Source organism: Equus asinus, chromosome 25, assembly GCF_041296235.1.
Source record: "Equus asinus isolate D_3611 breed Donkey chromosome 25, EquAss-T2T_v2, whole genome shotgun sequence".
Classification (NCBI taxonomy): Eukaryota; Metazoa; Chordata; class Mammalia; order Perissodactyla; family Equidae; genus Equus; species Equus asinus.
The window spans coordinates 40,854,994-40,874,995 of NC_091814.1; the positions used below are offsets into that span (position 1 = coordinate 40,854,994).

A 20,002-nucleotide genomic window follows, 5' to 3' on the forward strand; every position below is an offset into this window, starting at 1 on the left:
TAGGAAACTAGAAAAAGAAGAGCAAATTAAATCCAAAGTAAGCAGAAAAAAAGAAATAATCAAAGTCAGAGCAGAAATCAATGAAGTTGAACAGGAAATCAATAGAGAAAAACCAATGAAACCAAAAGCTAGTTCTTTGAAAAGATCAATAATATTGATTAGCCTCTAGTCAGGCTACTAAGAAAAATGGAGAAAGGACACAAATTATTAATATCAGAAATGAAAAAAAGGACATCCCCACAGATCCTATGGACATTAAAAGGATAATAAAAGAATACTAACGAACATCTCTATGCCACAAATTTAATAATCTAGATGAAATGGACCAATTCCTTGAAAGACACAATTTGCCAATACTCACATAAGAGGAAATGGACAATCTAAATAGGTCTATATCCACAAAAGAAATTGTATCAATAATTAATAACTTTCCAAAACAAAAAGCAGCAAGCACAGATGGATTGACTTTGAATTCTACTAAATATTTAGAGAAGAAATCATGCTAGTTGACTACAATCTCTTTCAGAGGATAGAAGCAGACAGAATACATCTTAATTCTGTGAGGCTAGCATTACCCTAATACCAACACTGGACAAAGGTACTACAACAGAAGAAAACCATATTCGAATATCTCTCATGAACACAGATGCAAAAATCTTCAAAAACATACAGACATACCTTGGAGATATTGTGGGTTTGGTTCCAGACCATTGCAATAAAGTGAATAACATAATAAAACAAGTCAACCAAACGAAAATTTTTTGGTTTCCCAGTGCATATAAAAGTTACGTTTACACTATTCCGTAGTCTATTAAATGTGCAATAGCATTATATCTAAAAAAATGTACACACTTTAATCAATTAAAAAATACTTTATTACTAAGCCTGAGCCATCAGCAAGTTGTAATCTTTTTGCTGGTGGAAGATCTTGTAAAAAATGCAATATCAGTGAAGTGCAATAAAGCAAAGCACAATAAAATGAGGTATTCCTGTATTAGCAAATCTAATTAAACAGTATATAAAAAGTATTATGTACCACAACCAAGTGGAATTTATCCCAGGTGTACAAGGTTGGTTCAACATTTGAAAAAGAATTAATGTAATCAATCTCATCAACTGACTAAAAAAGAAAAACCACATGATTATATCAATAGATGCAGAAAAAGAGTTTGCAAAATCCAATACCCATTCATAATAAAAATTCTCAGTAAACTAGGAATAGAAGAGAACTTTCTCAGCTTCATAAAGGATAGGATACAGTCATGCATTGCTTAGTGATGGAGATAAGTTCTGAGAAATGCTTCGTTGGGTGATTTTGTTGTTGTGTGACCATCATAGAGTGTATTTACACAAACCTAGTTGGTACAGCCTACCACATACCTAGGCTATATAGTACTAATCTTACAGGACCACTGTCATATATGCGGCTCATCATTGACCAAAATGTTGCTATGCAGTGCATGACTGTATCTACAAAAAATCTACTGCTAACATCACACTTGGTAGTAAGAAACTTAAGCTTTCCCACTAAGATCAAGTACAAGATAAGAATATTCCCTCTCACTGCTCCTTTTCAACGTCATACTGAAAGTTCTAGCTAATCCAATAAGAAAAGAAAAGGTATACAGATTGGGAAGGAACAAATAAAACTGTCTTTGTTCACAGATGACATGATTGTCTATGTAGAAAATCTGAAAGAATCAACAAAAAAACCTCCTGGAACTAATAAGCAATTATAGCAAGGTTGCAGGATACAAGGTTAATATACAAATATACAAACATCAATCGTTTTTCCAAATACCAGCAATGAACAAGTGGAATTTGAAATTAAAAACACAGTACCATTTACATTAGCACCCCCCTAAATGAACTGCTTAAGTATAAATTAAAAAAAAATGTAGAACATCAATATGAGGAAAGCTAAAAAGCTCTGTTGAATGAAATCAGAGAAAAAAGTAAATGGAGAGATAGTCTGTGTTCATGGATAGGAAAACTCAATATTATCAAGATGTCAGTTATTCCCAACTTGATTTTTAGATTAAACACAATCTCAATTAAGATCCCAGCAAGTTATTTTGTGGATATCAACAAACTTATTCTAAAGTTTATATGGAGAGGCAAAAAACCCAGAATAGGCAAAACAATATTGAAGGAGAACAAAGTTAGAGAACTGACACTACCCAACTTCAAGAATTATTATATTGGGGCCGGCCCGGTGGCACAGCAGTTAAGTTTGCACATCCCGCTTCTCAGCGGCCCGGGGTTCACTGGTTTGGATCCCAGGTGTGGACATGGCACTGCTTGGCGAAAGCCATGCTGTGGTAGGCATCCCACATATAAAGTAGAGGAAGATGGGAACCGATGTTAGCTCAGGGCCAGTCTTCCTCAGCAAAAAGAGGAGGATTGGTAGCAGATGTTAGCTCAGGGCTAATCTTCCCCCCCAAAAACAGAAGAATTATTATAAAGCAAAAGAAATCAAGACAATGTGATATTGGTGAAAGAACAGATAAATAGATCAATGGAACAGGCAAATTGATCAATAGAACAGTACACAAATAGATTAATTCTAAGAATAGAGAGCCCAGAAATAGACCCACATAAATATAGTCAACTGATATTTGACAAAGGAGCAATGGCAATACAATAGAGCAAAGATAGTCTTTTCAACAAATGGTTTTAGAACAATTGGACATCCACAAGCAAGAAAAATGGATGTGGACACAGACCTTACACCATTCACAAAAATTAGCTCAGAATGGTCTACAGACCTAAATGTAAAATGCAAAACTATAAAGCTCCTAAAAGATAACATAGATGATCTTGGGTATGAAAATAACTTTAGATACAACCACAAAGGCATGATACATGAAAGAAAATTTGATAAGCTGGACCTCATTTAAATTAAACATTTCTGCTTTGTGAAAGACGATGTCATGAGAATGAGAAGATAAACCACAAACTAGGAGAATATATTTGCAAAAACACATTTGATAAAGGACTGTTATCTAAAATATACAAAGAACTCTTAATAATAAGAAAACAAATAACTCAGTTAAAAAATGGGCCAAAGACATTAACAGTCAACTCACCAAAGAAGATATACAGATGGCAAAAAGCATATGAAAAGATGTTCCATATTACACGTCCTCAGGGAAGTTCAAATTAAAATAAGAATGAGATATCATTAGACACCTATTAGAATGGCCAAAATCCTGATCACTGACAACACCAAATGCTGGTGAAGATGTGGAGCAACAGGAACTCTCATTCACTGCTAGTGGGAATGAAAAATGGCACAGCCACTTTGGAAGACAGTTTGGTGGTTTCTGATAAAACTAAACACACCCTTACCATATGATCCAGCATTCCTGTTCTTTGGTACTTACTCAAAGGAGCTGAAAACTTATGACCATACGCAAACCTGCACACAGATATTTATATCACCTTTATTCATAATCACCAAAACTTGGAAACAACCAAGATGTCCCTCAGTAGGTGAATGAATAAACAAACTGTACACATCCAGACAATGAACTATTATTCAGCAGTAAAATGAAATGAGCTGTCAAGCCATGAAAAGACATGGAGGAAACTTAAATGCATATTACTAAGTGAAAGAAGCCAACCTGAAAAGGCTACATACGATTTGATTCCAATTATATGACATTCTGGAAAAGGCAATACTATGGAAACAGTGAAAAGATCAATGGTTACTAGGGGTTGTGGGGGAAGGAGGGATGAACAGGCAGAGCGTGGAGGCTTTTTAGGGCAGTGAAAATACTCTGTGTGATACCATATTGATGGATACATATCATTACACATTTGTCTGAACCCGGAGAATGTACAACACCAAGAGTGAACTCTAATGTAAACTATGACTTTGGGAGATTATTTTGTGTCAATGTAGGTTCATCAATTGTAACAAACATACCGCTCTGGTAGGGGATATTGATAAGGGAGAAGGCTATCCGTGTGTAGGGGCAGGGAGTACACAGGCAACCTCTGTACCTTCCTCTCAATTTTGCTGTGACTCTAAAACTGCTCTAAGAATATATTCTTAGTTAAGAAAATAATTTTATAGAAAAAGTGAATTTTTATTCAACTATTAACAATTCAGCTGTTATACAAAGCAAAACATACCTATAATGCTGACCTCAATTTTAAGATTGTATAAGTTTCAGTGTTACAGTGCTAAATGGAAAGACATTTTGCATTCATGGATCGGGAGACCTAGTAATATTAAGATGGCATTACTCCCCAAGATGAATCATAGATTAGTAAAAGTGTTCCAAAAGTAATTTGTATTGCTGACTGCCCAACACTATGAATATACTAAAAGAACATAAAGTTCTATGAATCTCACATGAACATCCCCTTTAATAATACTCAAAGAACCGGATCTAGCCCAGAGAAGGATAACGAGAGTGACCAAGAGGACAAAGTCCTCTGTGCTCATTCTCATTGTCTACCTCTCTCCTTGTTCAGCAGTAAAGTGTGTGTGGCACCTATCAGTAGTTCTCTACCCTGACTGTATGTAAGAAACACTTGGCTCCTCCTTGACCAATTAAGTCAGAACCCTGGTAGGGTCAAGGCTCAAGGCTTTTTCTTTTTTATGCTGAGGAAGATTTGCCCTGAGCTAACATCTGTTGCCAATCTTCCTCTTTTTTTGCTTGAGAAAGATTGTCCCTGAGCTAACATCTGTGCCAATCCTCCTCTATTTTGTATGTGGGTCATTGCCACAGCATGGCTGACGAGTGGTGTAGGTCTGTGCCCAGGATCTGAACCTGTGAACCCGGGACGCTGAAGCAGAGCATGCTGAACTTAACCACTACGCCATGGGGCTGGCCCCAGGCTCAAGCTTTTAAAAAATCTCCTTGAGACTTTGGGTTTCTGATCCAGCATGTAAGGAGCTTGGAAGTCATCACTCTGTCCTAACGATAAGTACAAAGGTAAACAAACTGAAAAATCAACAACTCTTCTTAGATCTGTCAGAGAAGTGAAGTCACAGGGCAAACTGATGCTCCCCAAACGAGAGGGGCAGACAGGCAAATACAGAGAATCACAGCTTACCAAAGCAGAAACGCACCTCAGTGAGAACCTGTACTGGGGTAGGAAAACCTAAACTGTACCTGGCAAATTGCTAGAGGCTCAGTGTGAACAAGTCTGAGAGATAAAAAACCCAGGGAGACCTAGTCACAGCAGGGCCCTCACACTCATGTGAGTTTTATCTACAGGAACTCTACCAGGTTCTCACAGTAAAGATCAGAGAAAAATCCCTTTGGGCTTCCAGCAGGGGAAGGGGGAAAGTAACCATTTTGAAATATACCAGAGTATTCTGAAAAAGGCCTGCCCAGGAGAGAACTATTTTAACAGACCTAACATACTGGGGTCTCATCAGAGTCTAACCAAGCTAGGGGAAGGGAAATAATGAACTCCAGCCTCTCTAGCTTTCCATATGGGGGAAAGGAAATACTCAACCATGGTTCCCTCTAGCCTTCCAAGTGGAAGAAGGCAGATACCCAACTCCAGCCACCTCTGGCCATCCTGTACCACCTAAAGGGGTGAAAAAAAGGAACAACCGAGAAGCACTTGTGAAGTTGACAGCCCAGCAGCACAGACTCACTGAAAGCCTAGGACCTAATCATAACACCATAGACTGCTCTGCTCCTCTCACACCTCAGCACTACATTACAAAAGGCCAATGTATTTCCCCCAGTTCCTTTTACCAAGTGTATCACCTCTGGCTTTGAAGAAAAAATTACAAGGCATACTAAAAGGCAAAAGACACAGTTTGAAGAGAAAGAACAAGCACCAGAACCAGCTATGTCAAGGATGTTGGAATCATCGGACCTTGAATTTAAAACCACTATGATGTAAGGAGTGTAATGGAAAAAGTAGACAGCACGCAAGAACAGATGGGTAAAGTAAGCAGAGAGATGGGAATTCTAAGAAAGAATCAAAAAGAAATGTTAGAGATAAAAATAACTATAACAGAAATGAAGAATGCTTTGATGGACATATTAGTAGACTGGACATGGCTGAGGAAAGAGCCATGAGCTTGAGAATGTGTCAATAGGAACCTCTAAAATTGAAAGTTAAAGAGAAAAAAGACTGGAAAAGAGAGAAAAGAATATCCAAGAACTGTGAGGTAATTACAAAAGGTGTAACGTACATGTAATGGGAAAACCAGAAGGAGAAGAAAGGAACAAAATAAATATTTGAAGCAATATTGACTGAGAATTTCCTGAAATTAAAGGTAGACACCAGACCACAGATGCAGGAAGCTTAGAGAAGACCAGGAAGAGTAACTGCCAGACAACTACATTCAGGAGCATCATCTTCAAACTGCAGACTATCAAAGATAAAGAAAAAATCTTGAAAGAAGCCAGAGTAATCAAACACCTTACTTATAGAAGAGCAAAGATAAGAACTACATCTGACTTCTCATCAGAAACCATGCAGCAAGAAGCAAGAAGAGACCTCTCCTCTCTATACCTCCATTAGCTTGCCTGTGAAGTAAGTCTTATGATTTCTATCCCTGCTGTCACATAGTAGGTGCTCAATAAAAGGTCGTGAATATTTTAAATTATCTTTTAGGGGCTTAGGATGTGCATGTAGAGGGCACAGGAATGAATCTTTTTACCTCCCATTAATAGTTAATGTATAACATACGGAAATCCTCCAAATGCCTACATACACATTAGGAATTAAACAGTCTTATAATGTCCTGGCCACTCAACCTCCATGGATTATGTACCTTGTTGAAGGAAATGCATTCAAAATTTCCTCAGGAGTTAACTCTTCAACTATGCCACTCCTGGTCAATCACTTCCTTCATGTTCTGGGAAGTTGAGAGAAAAGGTGGAAAGAGGGGCAGCAACTAATGTCCCTGCCCCCAACTCTGTGACTGGCCACATGCTGTGCACTTGGCCCACAAGATCTCAAGTTAGACCCCAAACAACTCTCTGAGGCAGACATTATCATCTCCATTTCACACGCAAAGGTGTTGGGACACACTAGGTTAAGTAATTTGATGATGATCACGAAATTACTAAAGAGGAGAGATGGGATTTAAAACCAGCCTGCTCATGGAAGAACTTGAGCTCTGAAGGAATGGCAGCAGGGCCTTTAGGCCTGGGCTCTGTTGGTCAGGGGAGGGCCCATGTGTCAGAGCCACTGGAGGAGACCCGCTGGCCCATGGTCTTTTTTTTTTTAAAGATTGGCACCTGAGCTAACAACTGTTGCCAATCTTTCTTTTTTTCTGCTTTATCTCCCCAACTCCCCTCCCCGCTGCCCCCATACATAGTTGTGTATCTTAGTTGCAGGTCCTTCTAGTTGTGGCTCATGGGACGCTGCCTCAACGTGGCCTGAGGAGTGGCGCCATGTCTGCGCCCAGGATCCAAACCCTGGGCCGCCGCAGCGTAGCGCGCAAACTTAACCGCTCGGCTACAGAGCCGGCCCCTGGCCCATGGTCTTGACTCAGGATGGGAAGTAGTATTTCTGCTAATCTCTTGAATTGGAAATGACCTTGGGAGCCCTCTGGGGAGCAACATATTGTTTCCCTGTGCCCCTTCCTTTAAGAAGAGGCTGGGAGGCCCACGGATTGTGAATATGGACATCCTTTATTCTGGCTAATGACCTACAGCCCTGGTTGAGGCACAGGGGTGAGGGCTGGCACCCCAAGGTGCTGCAAACATGAGCCTTCCCCTCCTCCGTGGCGACACTTGGGTCAGTTGGAGGCACTTAAAAAGAGGCACAGACGTCTTTTCATACTTCTGTAGAAAGAGGAGAGATTTCGTGTCGCTCCCTGACACACGTAGCTGAAAGGGCTCCTGGAAGTGGAAGGCAGGTCTCTCTTCTCTGCCTCTTTCTGTTGCTCTTTAGTCTGAATGGGTTGTGTGAGCTTCCTAAAAAAACAAAAAGTTCTTAAAGCATCAGGGTCTGTTGGAACATAAAAAATTTTGTAAAGAAAGCAGCACTTGATGTTTCTTCTTGACTGTGCTCGTCACAACTGTAATTGATTTCTGATTTGATTTTCTGGTAAATAGCACTGTCTGCTCTAATCGACTGTAAGGTCAGTGCCCGAGAAAACTGCACGTTCTGTTTTCTTCACTACATTCCCAGCACCCGGCATGGTTCGTTTACTCAGGCATTCAATGCCTATTTATGGGGCAACTATTATCTGCATGTCACTGTGGTAGGTGTGGGAGGCACAAAGCAAAAGGAGACATGGTCTCTGCCTACAAAAGTATATCCTAGTAGGTGAGGCACATACATGAACAAGTATCTCCAAAGAGGAAGAAAAGTGCGCCACAGAAACAAAGAGGAGAGGAGAGAGGAGAAAGCCAGCTGTCACCATTGTGGTGTCTTTTATCACCAGGTGGAGAAGAAAGGGAGGACGTTTTAGACAATTGTTGCTGGAGGGTGGAATGCACAAGGGGAAGAGGCAAACCTGGAAACCTCGACTGGGGTCAGCTTGTCCATGGTCTTGCATATGCCACTAAGGAGTTGAAGCTTTTTCAATCAGGCAAAGAAAGGCTGACAGTCAGCAAGGAAACAAGACCTCAGTGCTACAGCTGTGAGGAATAAATTCTGCCAACACCCTAAAGGGGCAGGAAATGGATCCACTCCTAGAACTTCCAGAAAGGAATGCAGTCCTTTACCTTGACATTAGCCTGATGAGTCTCAGGCCAGACTTCTCACCTACAGAGCTGTAAGATGGTAAGTTTGTGTTAAGCCCTGAAGTTTCTGGTAATTTGTTACAGCAGCAATAGAGAACTAACACAGGGACTAGAATAAACCAGCTTCCTTACTGACCCTACTTCCTCGGCCTTTTCCTTGGATGTCAGTGGTCCCTATGGGTCTATTGTTGGGATGCTTCTTCCTCCCCTCCCATATTTTCTGTCTAAGGTAGACCTAGGACCCAAATATAATTTCAAGGGGAAAGAAAAAGCTTAAAGCAAAGATTGCAATTTGTTGGGCTGTGGCCCAATCCTGTCTATAGCCAAATTTTGTTTGACTTGCCTGGTATTACAAACATTTTAAATTTCGCATTCTTTTTTCTTTTCTCCTTTTCCCTTTTTCCCTCCTCCCTCTCCCTCCCTTCTTTTCTTTCCTTTCTTATTTTTTTCCTAAGTTAAGAAGCTCTAGCAACACTGGGTTGGCAGGCTGGAGCTGTCACTGTCCCCTTTGAGATGTGTTCTCCAGTTCATCACAGTCTCTCCCACTCCCTTTTATCTCTCATGGGTTGCCTTACTCATTTATATTACCTGCTTGCATTCTTGGTGATTGACTTTGTGACATTAGCCTAAATCTGGTGTTAGAAAATGCTAGATCTGGGATCTCTGAATGGAGAGCATAAGAAACCAAAGGAAGCAATCAGCAAGACTCCACAAAAGAGTAGACTTTTTTTTTCCTATTCAGGTTGATCCTACAAAGTGTTGTGAGGCCTTGTAAGTAACATGTTTGTGTGTGCTTGTGTACCTGCATGTGGGTGTACCTATGGGTGAGTGTGTAGAGAGAGAGAATAAAGAAATGGGCAAAGATCACGGTTTCAAATAAGTCCATTGAATGATCTTTCTTTTCCTTCAGGGGGACCCACCTACTGTCCATCTGTAGGTTCAGCCTTGCCTCAGTCCAATGTGAGGGTATGTAGGCACGTGACCCTGAGTCAATATTTTACTGGATATTTATCAATCACCTTGTTGCTGGCCTAACATCCTCTGATTCCATGCACAGGCTCTTGACTTATTCTTTTTTGACCAAGCCCTTTCCTGGCACCTCAATTCCAGCAATTCAGCTCTTCTCCATTCCTTTCCTGGCTTCTTGCCTTAGTTTCTTGCTTGGTTTTTAGGAACTGGAATTCTGTCTCACGCTTTCTCCTCCTTCTGTTAATTGAAGCCCTGTTAGGGGAGGGAAGCCTCATTCCCTTCTTCTAGTCCTTTCTTTTGCAGAATGCTTGCCTCACTGGACCTTTTCCCAGTGGCTTGGGGGCCTCCACACCTCGCCTGCATCCAGACCTCCTCTGCCACATCTGCCTGTAGCCTTCCCGGACCTGCTACATCACAGCCCTACCCAGATGATTCACAATCGTGGGTGTTCGTGAGCCCTGGTCTGACACCACAACATTTTCATCCTTGAGAAAAGTCTAGGAAATAAAGAACATCAGCATGGCAGGAACCTTTGGCTGGAGATTCGAAAGGATTCTCCAATAAGCTTTCTAATCTTTCCTTGTTCTGCAACCTATGGAGCCAACCTCTCCTCAATTATATCAAAGGAGTGAGGACTCCTTTAGGACATTCCATCATTTTACTTCTGATTTTCGTCAAAGGACAGAAAATGGGCCTAGTTTCTCTAAAACTATGACAATAATTTAGGCCTTTAGGTCAAAAATTTTCCTAAGAGTCTCTTTGTCTATTAATTGGCAAATGAACAGAACTCCAGGGAAGAACTATTCCTTTAGTGCATGAAAGCTTGTGTAGATGGTCACCATGGAACGAGAACGAGCCAAGGAATCACAAGTGGTGTGTTCTAGTCCAGACTCTGCCATTCGCTACCTAGTGATCTTGGGAAAGTCACTTACCCTCTGTGTGTGTCAGTTTCTTTATCCGTTTAAAAATAAATTATTTCCGACATGGTTACTCACAGGGTGCTGAGGGTTTGCTGAGACAGTGGGTGTGAATCATTGTCCATATGGGAGATCCTAGCACTAAAAGACCCCATCTGTCACTGCTGATACAAACAGCACCTTGCTTCCCAGAGTGTTCCATACCATCTACCTACATTTGTCATGGGATTATTCAACAACTCTGAGCCAGGAATTTGCTCAAGGCCATGCAGGTGCAGAGTGAGAGGAGAACCCAGGTCTCCTGACCCCAAGAGTACTGTGTTCTGTTACATGCCCACTGTGGAAAAGTCATCTCTGAAGGACTGCCAGGCTCAGGGAAGGCAGAGGTACTTCTGCTCATGCTCTCTGCCCACATCTTACCCACTGCCGTCCGGTTCTGCCACGTCTGGGCTGTCACCCCATTGATCTTTCCAAGGCAGATGGCGCCAGGGCATTTCACTTCTGACCAGAAAAGTTCTGTTGGTGTTAGGATGCTTCTGAGAGATGATGTGCCTCTGTTGGGGGCCTGACTTGCTTATTTCTTTTCCTTTTTGGAACCGGGTAATTTTCGTCTGAAGGAAGAGAGGAGTGGCCAGTTACACAATGGTGATGAGACAGCTGGCATCGTGTCCTCTGCTGGTTTGTTGCTGTCATTCCCTTTAGGAATGGTAATGGCCCAAACCAAAACCCTTTGCCTTCAAGATTGGGCCCCTTGCATTCTTACGCTCACCTCACTTCCCAAGAGCTTGTAACCTCTGAAGCCACGCATTGCCTTTCTGTGCAAAGAGCATCAGAGTCCCTGAGTTGTCTTCCAGGCACCAGCACTGGCAAATTATACCTGGGCAGCTCCAGGCCCCGGTTGGACTTGCAGCAGTCTGAGAAGGCGGCATGGTTGGTGTGGAAGCCAAGCCTGCCACTTACAGAGGCTGCTGTCTATAACCCTGACCTTCAAGCAGCACTTTGGCACTGCACAGCTGTGGTTTCCATGACCCCTGGGAATACTCCTAGAACCCTAACTTAGCATCAGCCTCACTTTGATGCTTGTACAGAGTGAGTTAGGCTGAGTCAGATTTTGACAGGCTCAGATCCTTTCTGTTCTTATTGCCAATATCCTGCCAAGGAGAAGACCAGCTTTTCTTTCTTTCCCATCTTATGCTGGAGTCCATCTGAAGGACTGGAGTATGAGGGAAGCTGGCAATAAAAGATCATCTGGGACACTTCCCCCAGCAATAGTGTTCTACTGGAAGATGGGTCAGGGGCTCTGACTTCCTAAAATTGCCCATTCTGGTTCAAGGTGGGCAAGGACACCCACAGAGAAACCTTTCCCTAACTTCCCAGACTACAGGCCTCTCCAGAAGCAGCAAGCTCAACTTCTTGGTTCTATGTACTGAGGAGTGTCAGGATGTGGAGCTGGGTCTCTGGGGAGTTTCTTCCCCATCTCTCAGTGTACACTTGGGCACAGCAGCTCTGAACTGATGAAGAAGACTTCGGCTCATGCCTACCCTGGGACAGGATACAGCTGCACGGAGGACAGCACGTGTCTTGACTGGGTGAGGTTGGTAGATGAAGCTAAAGACAAATACAGAGAAAAACTGCATCAGAACTCAAGGCACAGACACTCCCTGGAGGCCCCCAGCCTGGGGAGGACCGTCCCAGGACAGTGTCCAGGGAACACTTCCAGGGATGGAGTTGGGAAGTGAGGGTGAAGAAGTGATGCTCCAGGGACATTCAGGAGACCTGGTCTGGATGCTGCCATATTTTTTGTCCCGGGAGACATTTCATCTGGATGCAAAGTTCATGATGCCAACCCCATAGACTCAGGGATGCAAAATTGGGAGATTAGGCCGGATGAACCCTAGAATCAAGACTCTAGGGCTGTTTGGACTCCATGGATCATGGGCAATGTTTCCTTGTGGCCTCCCCATTAAACAACAAAGGAACATATGCAAATGGGCAGGCCAGGCAAGCTGGCATTTCACGCCTGCAAGAAGCAGAGACGCAGCATCCCCAACCTGGCAATAGAAGCTGACAACTGGGATAGAAAGGAAAGGCTTGTTGGGAGAAACCACGTGGAAATGACGGCAGGGTTAGTGCTTGGGAATGGGGTTGACCCCTTGAAGATGAAGATGGGGAAGAAAAAGGATATAACGTGGCCTCAGTATGGGGGCAGGGACCAGAGTGTTATTCACAGGGATGAGAAGACCACTAGCAGGAGCTGCCAAGAAGCAGGAGGTCCTGTTCCAGCCAGCAGGTGCTCTCGGTGGGAGGGGAAAGGAAGAGTGGGGTGTGATGATTGTCTCTTAATAAAGATCACACACTGTGCCTGGAAACGGGCAGAGGAGCCAGTGGGGATATAGAGAAGATTTAGGCACCCCTGCAAGAGGATATAAAAGAATCAAGAAGACACGATTATTCAAATGAGAGCTGTGCTCAGAGCCCTGGAAGGACAATCAGGAGACCTGCTTCTCATGCCATCTCTGTCACTCAGGAGCTGTGTGATCTTGAGCAAGTCACTTCACATTTTGGGGGGAGGTCTCAGTCTCCTTGCGGTCAATAAGGAATTGGCCAAGCTGGCCTTAGAGTTGTCCTCTAATTGAGTTGTGGACTGTTAAGATCAGTGGGGTTCCAACTCCAACTCACAGTTTTGGATTGAACTTGCTACTGCTTCCCGCGGCTGAGGCCACAGCCACTCAACACCTCTGAGCAAGGTGAATCTTAAGATGGCGTGGTCTCCTGGGGAAGAAGGAAGGGGAGCATTAAAAACCCTTACAGGGACACCCCACAAAATAAATCTTGCTATGTAAGTAAGAAAGCTCCGGTTTCACATTTCCTTGGATTACAGGATGTAAATGCTAGACCTGACCTAAACTCAAACCTCTGTATTGAGATTCAGGGTCCGAGGCTGAGAGAGGGAAAGCAAGATGCTCCAGAGCCCTCAGCTCCTACATGATGACTCTCCAGGCCTGCAACCCCAATGGCCTGACCTCTTAATTCAGGGCATCCTGCTGCCCTTTTCCAACTTCTGACACCAGAAAAGATTTGGGGATTTACTTCCCTGGAGCTCAGCAACAGGAAACGAGCCGAAGGCTGAGGCTCTTTAGCTACCACAAAGGGCATTTTATTGGTGCTCTGAGGGAGTATGGTTCCCCCCCCCCCACCACCTGCCACCTGCCACTCCTCTGCTCCTTTTCCTCTTACCCCTCCTCTTCCCTACCTCCAACCCCCCTCCTAAATAAGCCCTTGCACCCACAGGGACATTTTGCCCCGTGTACTGAAAAGATTGCTGATTTCTGTCTGCTGATGCAACATTTCACAAGGCAGAGATGATGACAACGAACAACGTTCACTGCCCATCCGGGCGGCTACAGCCAGGGAGGTCAGTGGTTTGCTGCTTACTAAGGTGAGGACCCTCTCAGAGGGGCAGGAGCTGGGCCCAACAGCCGGCCTGAGTTGCTTCTTCGACCATTCAGGCAAACCAGAGATGGATTCAGGTCTCAAGGGCCCTTGTTTGAACTCCAAGTAGGCAGTAGGATGCTTGTTTTGGGGGCTGGAGTGGGGGCGGGGGTAAGTATCTGGGAAAATAGGCATGAGAATTGAGCAGGTTTGAGCTGAAACAACAGAATGCTCAGCCCCATCATGGGACTGTGAGCTGCTCTTTTATTTATTTATTTTTTTTGAGGAAGATTAGCCCTGAGCTAACATGTGCTGCCAATCCTCGTCTTTTTGCTGAGGAAGACTGGCCCTGAGCTACCATCCATTCCCGTCTTCCTCCACTTTATACATGAGACGCCTACCACAGCATGGCTTGCCAAGCGGTGCCATGTCCACACCCAGGATCCAAACCAGTGAACCCCAGGTCGCCGAAGCAGAACGTGTGAACTTAATCGCTGCGCCACCGGGCCGGCCTCTGGGCTGCTCTTTTTAAGACTTCTGCTCTATCTCTATATTTTGTTCTGACGCTAGTACTGTTCCCAGATTCATAGATCTGTTCTCTTTGGTTCCCAGAACTTTCCACTGCAGAGACATCCAGCCTTGCCATCGCCAGGCAGTGCCCTGTGCACCCTCCTCCCTCTCGGTAAAGCTCCCTGTTGCTCGGGTACCGATCCCAGCGCAGGTGCCGGGAAAGGGACTGAGTTTAACTGCTCTGTGCTGAGAAAACACACACATATATATATACTTACTATTTATTTATAAATATACTACTAATACACAATATATAAATAATATACATTAATAAAGTATAATTAATAATATGTTAACAATAAATATATAAGCCTCTCATAATCACCCCGCCCAGAGATAATTCTATTAACACTTGATGTTTACTTCTAAGTTCTTTCCCATGCTTTCATAAAAACTCTATATATCCACTTATATATCTGCATCCACTTTTCTATTTTCTCATTTAACACTTTAAAATAGATGCTTTTCAAATGGTAGGGTGAATGGAGACAGTTGGAGCCGGGGCTCGTCAACAGCCATAAAGCAGGTCACCAGCTCCATTTACGCACTGTGGACACTGTGACCCACACACCCAGAGGCATCCTGGGAGGTCCTGCTGGGGAGCAGTGCATGGGTGGGTACCCTTTTGCTAGCACTGATAGCCACAGGTAAATATACTTTAATGCTTCTCTGAGGGCCAAGTTAACAAGATGCCTATCCCTCCAGCAAACACCCTCTGTGAAGTCTTCAGCTGGTCCTTTTTGGCCCTCACTTTGCCTTCATGAGTCTTGTGTGCTAGAGAATGGGGCTGTGGGTCATGGTGGAACTTACCTCCACTCCAAGGAGGGTACTTGTACACAGGTTTAGGAGGAATTCTTATGTCCTTTAACTTCTTCCCCCTGTACTGGAAGTAAGAGCGGTTTGCCTTCCAGGAACAAAACCTGTGAGAAGAATGGCTTCTGGTCACAGGGAGAAAATCACCAGCCCAGGGGCTAGAACACAAGGGAACCAGGTTAGGACTAGTCCTCTCAGAGAGTGGGGTGTCCAACAGAGGAGAGGAGAGCGCTTGGCCTCAGAGTGGCCCTTCTTCTGAGGCCTCCTCTTTGTCCAGGCCCAGCTCCAGTGAGGGCTTGGCATGGGCAATATCTTGGGACTTCCTTCTGGAATCACCAGTGAACAGAGTCTGTAAAAAGCCTGCTGTACCCAAACCTGGGGTGGGGTTAACCTCTGGGGTGCTCGCTTCATCATCAGACTGTGAGATGCTGCAGCCAGACCATCTGACTGGCCTCCTCTCAGTTCCTGATCCCCGAGTTCCATCCTATTCCTTACTGAGAGCTGTGACCCCCTCACCTTACTCCCAACAGCCTCTTCCCTGGAGTAGACCCTGGTTCCTCACATGAACTCAGACTCACATACTCACTGCAACCTGAGAAGCCCTCGCAACACTCTCCGTCTCTTCCTCCCTGGTCCCTAAACCCTTGCTATCCCTCACCCCTTGGATTGGACCCCTTGGACATTGGTCTTGGCTGAGACTGCATTTATTTTTTTTCCTGACTTGACTCTGGTGGTCTTGACTGCTGCCCTCCTTCCCCCTCCCCAAGAGGGACTCTATTTGATCACAGTTGGTTTCTCCCATTCCACTAGCTAAACTGGGTCTCCCTCCCATCATAGACCTCCCAACATGCTACGGATGCATTCTCTATGGTGCTTAAGAGGCCAAGAGACCTGGTTTCTAATCCCGGTTTTACCGTTTACCAAGTGATCCTTGGCAAGTCCCTTAACCACTCTGAACCTCAGTTTCCTCATAGGGACAATAATGCTTTGCCCTACCCACCTCACAGTGTTGTCGAGAGGTTCATCTGAGATAATATACATGGGCACAGTGCACAACATAAAACTCTTTGTAGTATATAGGAAAGCAGATAAAGAGCCAGCTGCACGAGGATTAGGGATTCAAAGCCTGTCTGAAGCATCCCTATACTTTCTAAGGAGGCATGAGAGAAAGCTGAGTGCTGACTCAAACCAGGAGCAGAATATATTTCCCAGAGATTCCTGGTCCTCCAGAAAGTTTCAGGATGAATTCCCACTAAGTTCTGGTGTGGAGAACTAGAATCCAGTCTCGAATTAAGTGCTAGATAGCAGCTGGTGTTCAAAAGGCTGATCTGGTTATCTCAAACTTAGATTTTTGTATTTCCTTGGATCCTGTATTAAATAATTATCTTAGAGATTTTAAAGTAAAGGTTGGTGATTGGTAAGTAATCTTTACACTTCCATTTTCATAAAGTAACTTTTTGTGTGTGTTTGGGAGAGGGGAGCCCCAAAGAGCTGGACTCACATAATAATCTAAATATCCCAATTAGCCTGGTCTGGGGACACTGCAGCCACTTGTCCTCTGGTCACCATCATACAGGGCACTGCCATTCACTATGTGGAAGATGTGAGCTGGCGCCACTGTGGACCACAGGAGTAAGGAACCAGCTGAGAGAACCTAGGCCAGACTCTCAGCCCACACCTGGACAGGAAGATCAGGAACGGGCGGACCACACGGCTTGCATTTGTCATGCAGAGATTTTGTTGGTTTTCGTTTTATTTTTTTGGCCTTCCCGGCTTCCTCACCATGTTTTTGTTTCGAGTTAATTGCCACATTTGCCACTTTAACCTTGGGAAATATGACACCAAAAATCTGAATTTCTAGCTCCTCTTGAAAACTGAAATATCTAGCAACTGTGCCTTTGGCAGTAAGTATGGGATCTGGCCTTAACAGAGCAAAACTTTTCTGGCTTTGCTGCTTCCATGAGGCTTGTTAAGCACTAGCATAGTTGTGTTAGCCTCGACAGAACCTCTCCCCAAGTAGCTGGGGTCCACCCTCACCCTTAGGCGAGGAATCTACACCTAAGAAAACCTAACGCCCTTGTTCCAAGCAAGTACAGGGAAGAGACGGGAAGCAGGCATTCTGATCCCCAGTCTTACTTGGCCTTCCATCCTCTGATTCAGTGTTCAGTGTGAGAGTGTGAGGGATGGAGGGCGGCGAGGAGAATAAGAATGCACCCTCTCAGTTCCCACGAAACTAGAGACTGTGAAACAGAGGGCTAGAGGAAGACAGAAAACTCTCTAGAAAGTCAAACGTGTTTTCCTGACCTCGTGGTCCTCGGCTGAGGGGAGATAGTTACCTTTTCCAGAAGTACATAATGACGGGGAAGAGAGACATGACAGCCCCGTGGAAGGTGTTCCGATCTAGGTGGCCCTCTGCAATGGTAGCAAGGATGGCATCCCTCTGGGAGTCAGAGATATTCACCTATCCAAAGAATGGGAGCCTGTCACTGGCAGAGGCTCCAAGGAAGGCAGAAAACCTCTCTTGGCCCCCCAGGACCTTCAAGACCACCCCCTCCCCAGAAGGCAGAAGCTTTTCATGGGGCTGCTAGGTAAAGGACATCTGGCTGACCCACGACTTAGGAAGTACCTGACAACTAGCTTTCAGGATTCTTGTGGGGGAAATGCTTCTTGGCAAAAGGCCAGAGAGGAGCGGGAGTCCCTCTTACCCTCAGCCTTGGAGGGATCTCAGAATGCAAGAATAGCTTTAGGATGATGTTAATTTTGGACCTCAGGAGGATCACATCATTCTCGTTGTATGCCCCGTTGAACAGTAGCACCTGAGATGAACTCACCAAATTGTTAAATCTAAAAAGAGGCAGGAAGTAGGAAATTAGCAAGGAGAAGATGAAAGCAGTGACTAAATAGGGTGGCTAGCCCAGACCTCTTTCTGGCCTAAAAGAGACAGGGCCAATCCTGGGCCAGGTTGTGACTTCATTCAGTCAATCATAATTCATCCATCATCAAATACCAATTGGGTGACAACCACATGTCAGATAATATGCTAAGTGCTTCTTCAAGTGTATTTCTGTACCACTAACTCCCTTATTTAGCCCATCCCCTCCTCTTTACCCATCCCAGCCCCTGCCCCAGTTTCGCCTCTGACTACTGCAAGGGCCAAGGGCTGTCTTGCTCTTTCTTTCCCCTCCTGTGCTGACCCTCTCACAATTACCACTACTCTTGGAAGCAACATATTCCTTTTCTTAAAAATTCTTTTTGTTGTAGTAAAATATATATAACATAAAATTTACCAGTGTAACCATTGTTAACTGGTTCAGTGGCATTAAGTACATGCACATTGTTATATAATCACCACCACCATCCATCTCCAGAAATTTTTCCATCTTTCCAAACTAAAACTCCATACCCATTAAACACTAACTCCCATTCCTCATCTCCCCCGGCCCCTGGTAACCCCTCTTGTACTCTGTCTCCCAGCAACGTATTCTTTTATTAACTATCAAGTATCTCTCAGTTATACCTTCTCTCGATTTAAGTACACAGCTTACTTCCCTCAGGCCATTTTAAATCCTAACTATTTTACATACCTGGTAACCACGGTTTTCCCATTATAAGCCTGTTTTTTTTTTTTTTTAAAGATTTTATTTTTTCCTTTTTCTCCCCAAAGCCCCCCAGTACATAGTTGTATATTCTTCGTTGTGGGTCCTTCTAGTTGTGGCATGTGGGACGCTGCCTCAGTGTGGTCTGATGAGCAGTGCCATGTCCGCGCCCAGGATTCGAACCAACGAAACACTGGGCCGCCTGCAGCGGAGCGCGCGAACTTAACCACTCGGCCACGGGGCCAGCCCCCATTATAAGCCTGTTTTGCATATCCATGCCTTTATTCAATCAGTGGACACTTATTAAGGGTTTACTCTGTGCCAGGCACAGTTCCGGGAGCAGGGGGTCGGCAGTGAACATTGTAAACAGAGTCCTGGTTTCCAGGAGCTCACAAATCAAAGAGGGGAAGGAGTTTATAAGTAAACAAACGAATCCTTAAATACCCAGTAGAGTGCTATGAAGACAACAGAAGGGGGGTTGGGAAGGGGATGGGCACTGAGACTGGAACAAAGAGAAAGAAAGAGACAGTCACTTGAAGACTTGAGGGCTGGGGCTTCTTCCCACAGCGGGAGCAGCAGGTGCAGGGGCTCTGAAGCAGGCAGCAGCTGAGCAGGGGCGCGGGCGGCGCAGAGTGGAGCCTCAGAGCCGGAGCAGGGGCAAGCAGGGAGGAGCAAGAGGTGAGCTCCCAGCTGTAGGTAGGTCCTGCTCCTGCAGAGCCCTTTAGGCAATGGGAGGACATTTGGACTTTATTCCAGTGGTAATCGGAAGCCACCGGAACATTTTAGGCAGGAGAGTGATATAATCTGGTTTACACTGTTAAAAGGCTGCTCCGGCCGCTGGGCAGAGAACAGGTTGTAGAGGGCAAGGGAGAAAGCAGAGACAACGGCGACGGGACTTGGAGCTGCAGAGGCTGTTCATTCTGGTATTTCTTCTGCTCCTCACTTGCCTCCTCCTTTCACACTTTTTTTTAATCTCACTAGCCCCTACTCATCCTTCAAAATTCAGCTACCAGTCTCCCAAGAA

At 44.5% G+C, this 20,002-nt stretch overlaps 1 protein-coding gene across 1 annotated transcript in view; it reads right to left on the reverse strand.

Annotated features, from left to right (window-relative positions):
• Positions 1 to 10,873: 10,873 nt before the first annotated feature.
• Positions 10,874 to 20,002, reverse strand: part of RGSL1 (regulator of G protein signaling like 1) — a 63,712-nt gene continuing 54,583 nt past the window's right edge. The window contains exons 16-21 of the mRNA XM_070497819.1: positions 18,088 to 18,226; positions 17,719 to 17,843; positions 15,380 to 15,489; positions 13,247 to 13,339; positions 12,109 to 12,175; positions 10,874 to 11,178 (exon numbers count right to left, since the gene is read on the reverse strand). Of these exons, the coding sequence (XP_070353920.1) occupies positions 11,142 to 11,178; positions 12,109 to 12,175; positions 13,247 to 13,339; positions 15,380 to 15,489; positions 17,719 to 17,843; positions 18,088 to 18,226 (571 nt within the window). The 3' untranslated portion in view covers positions 10,874 to 11,141. The remainder of the gene's footprint in view (positions 11,179 to 12,108; positions 12,176 to 13,246; positions 13,340 to 15,379; positions 15,490 to 17,718; positions 17,844 to 18,087; positions 18,227 to 20,002) is intronic.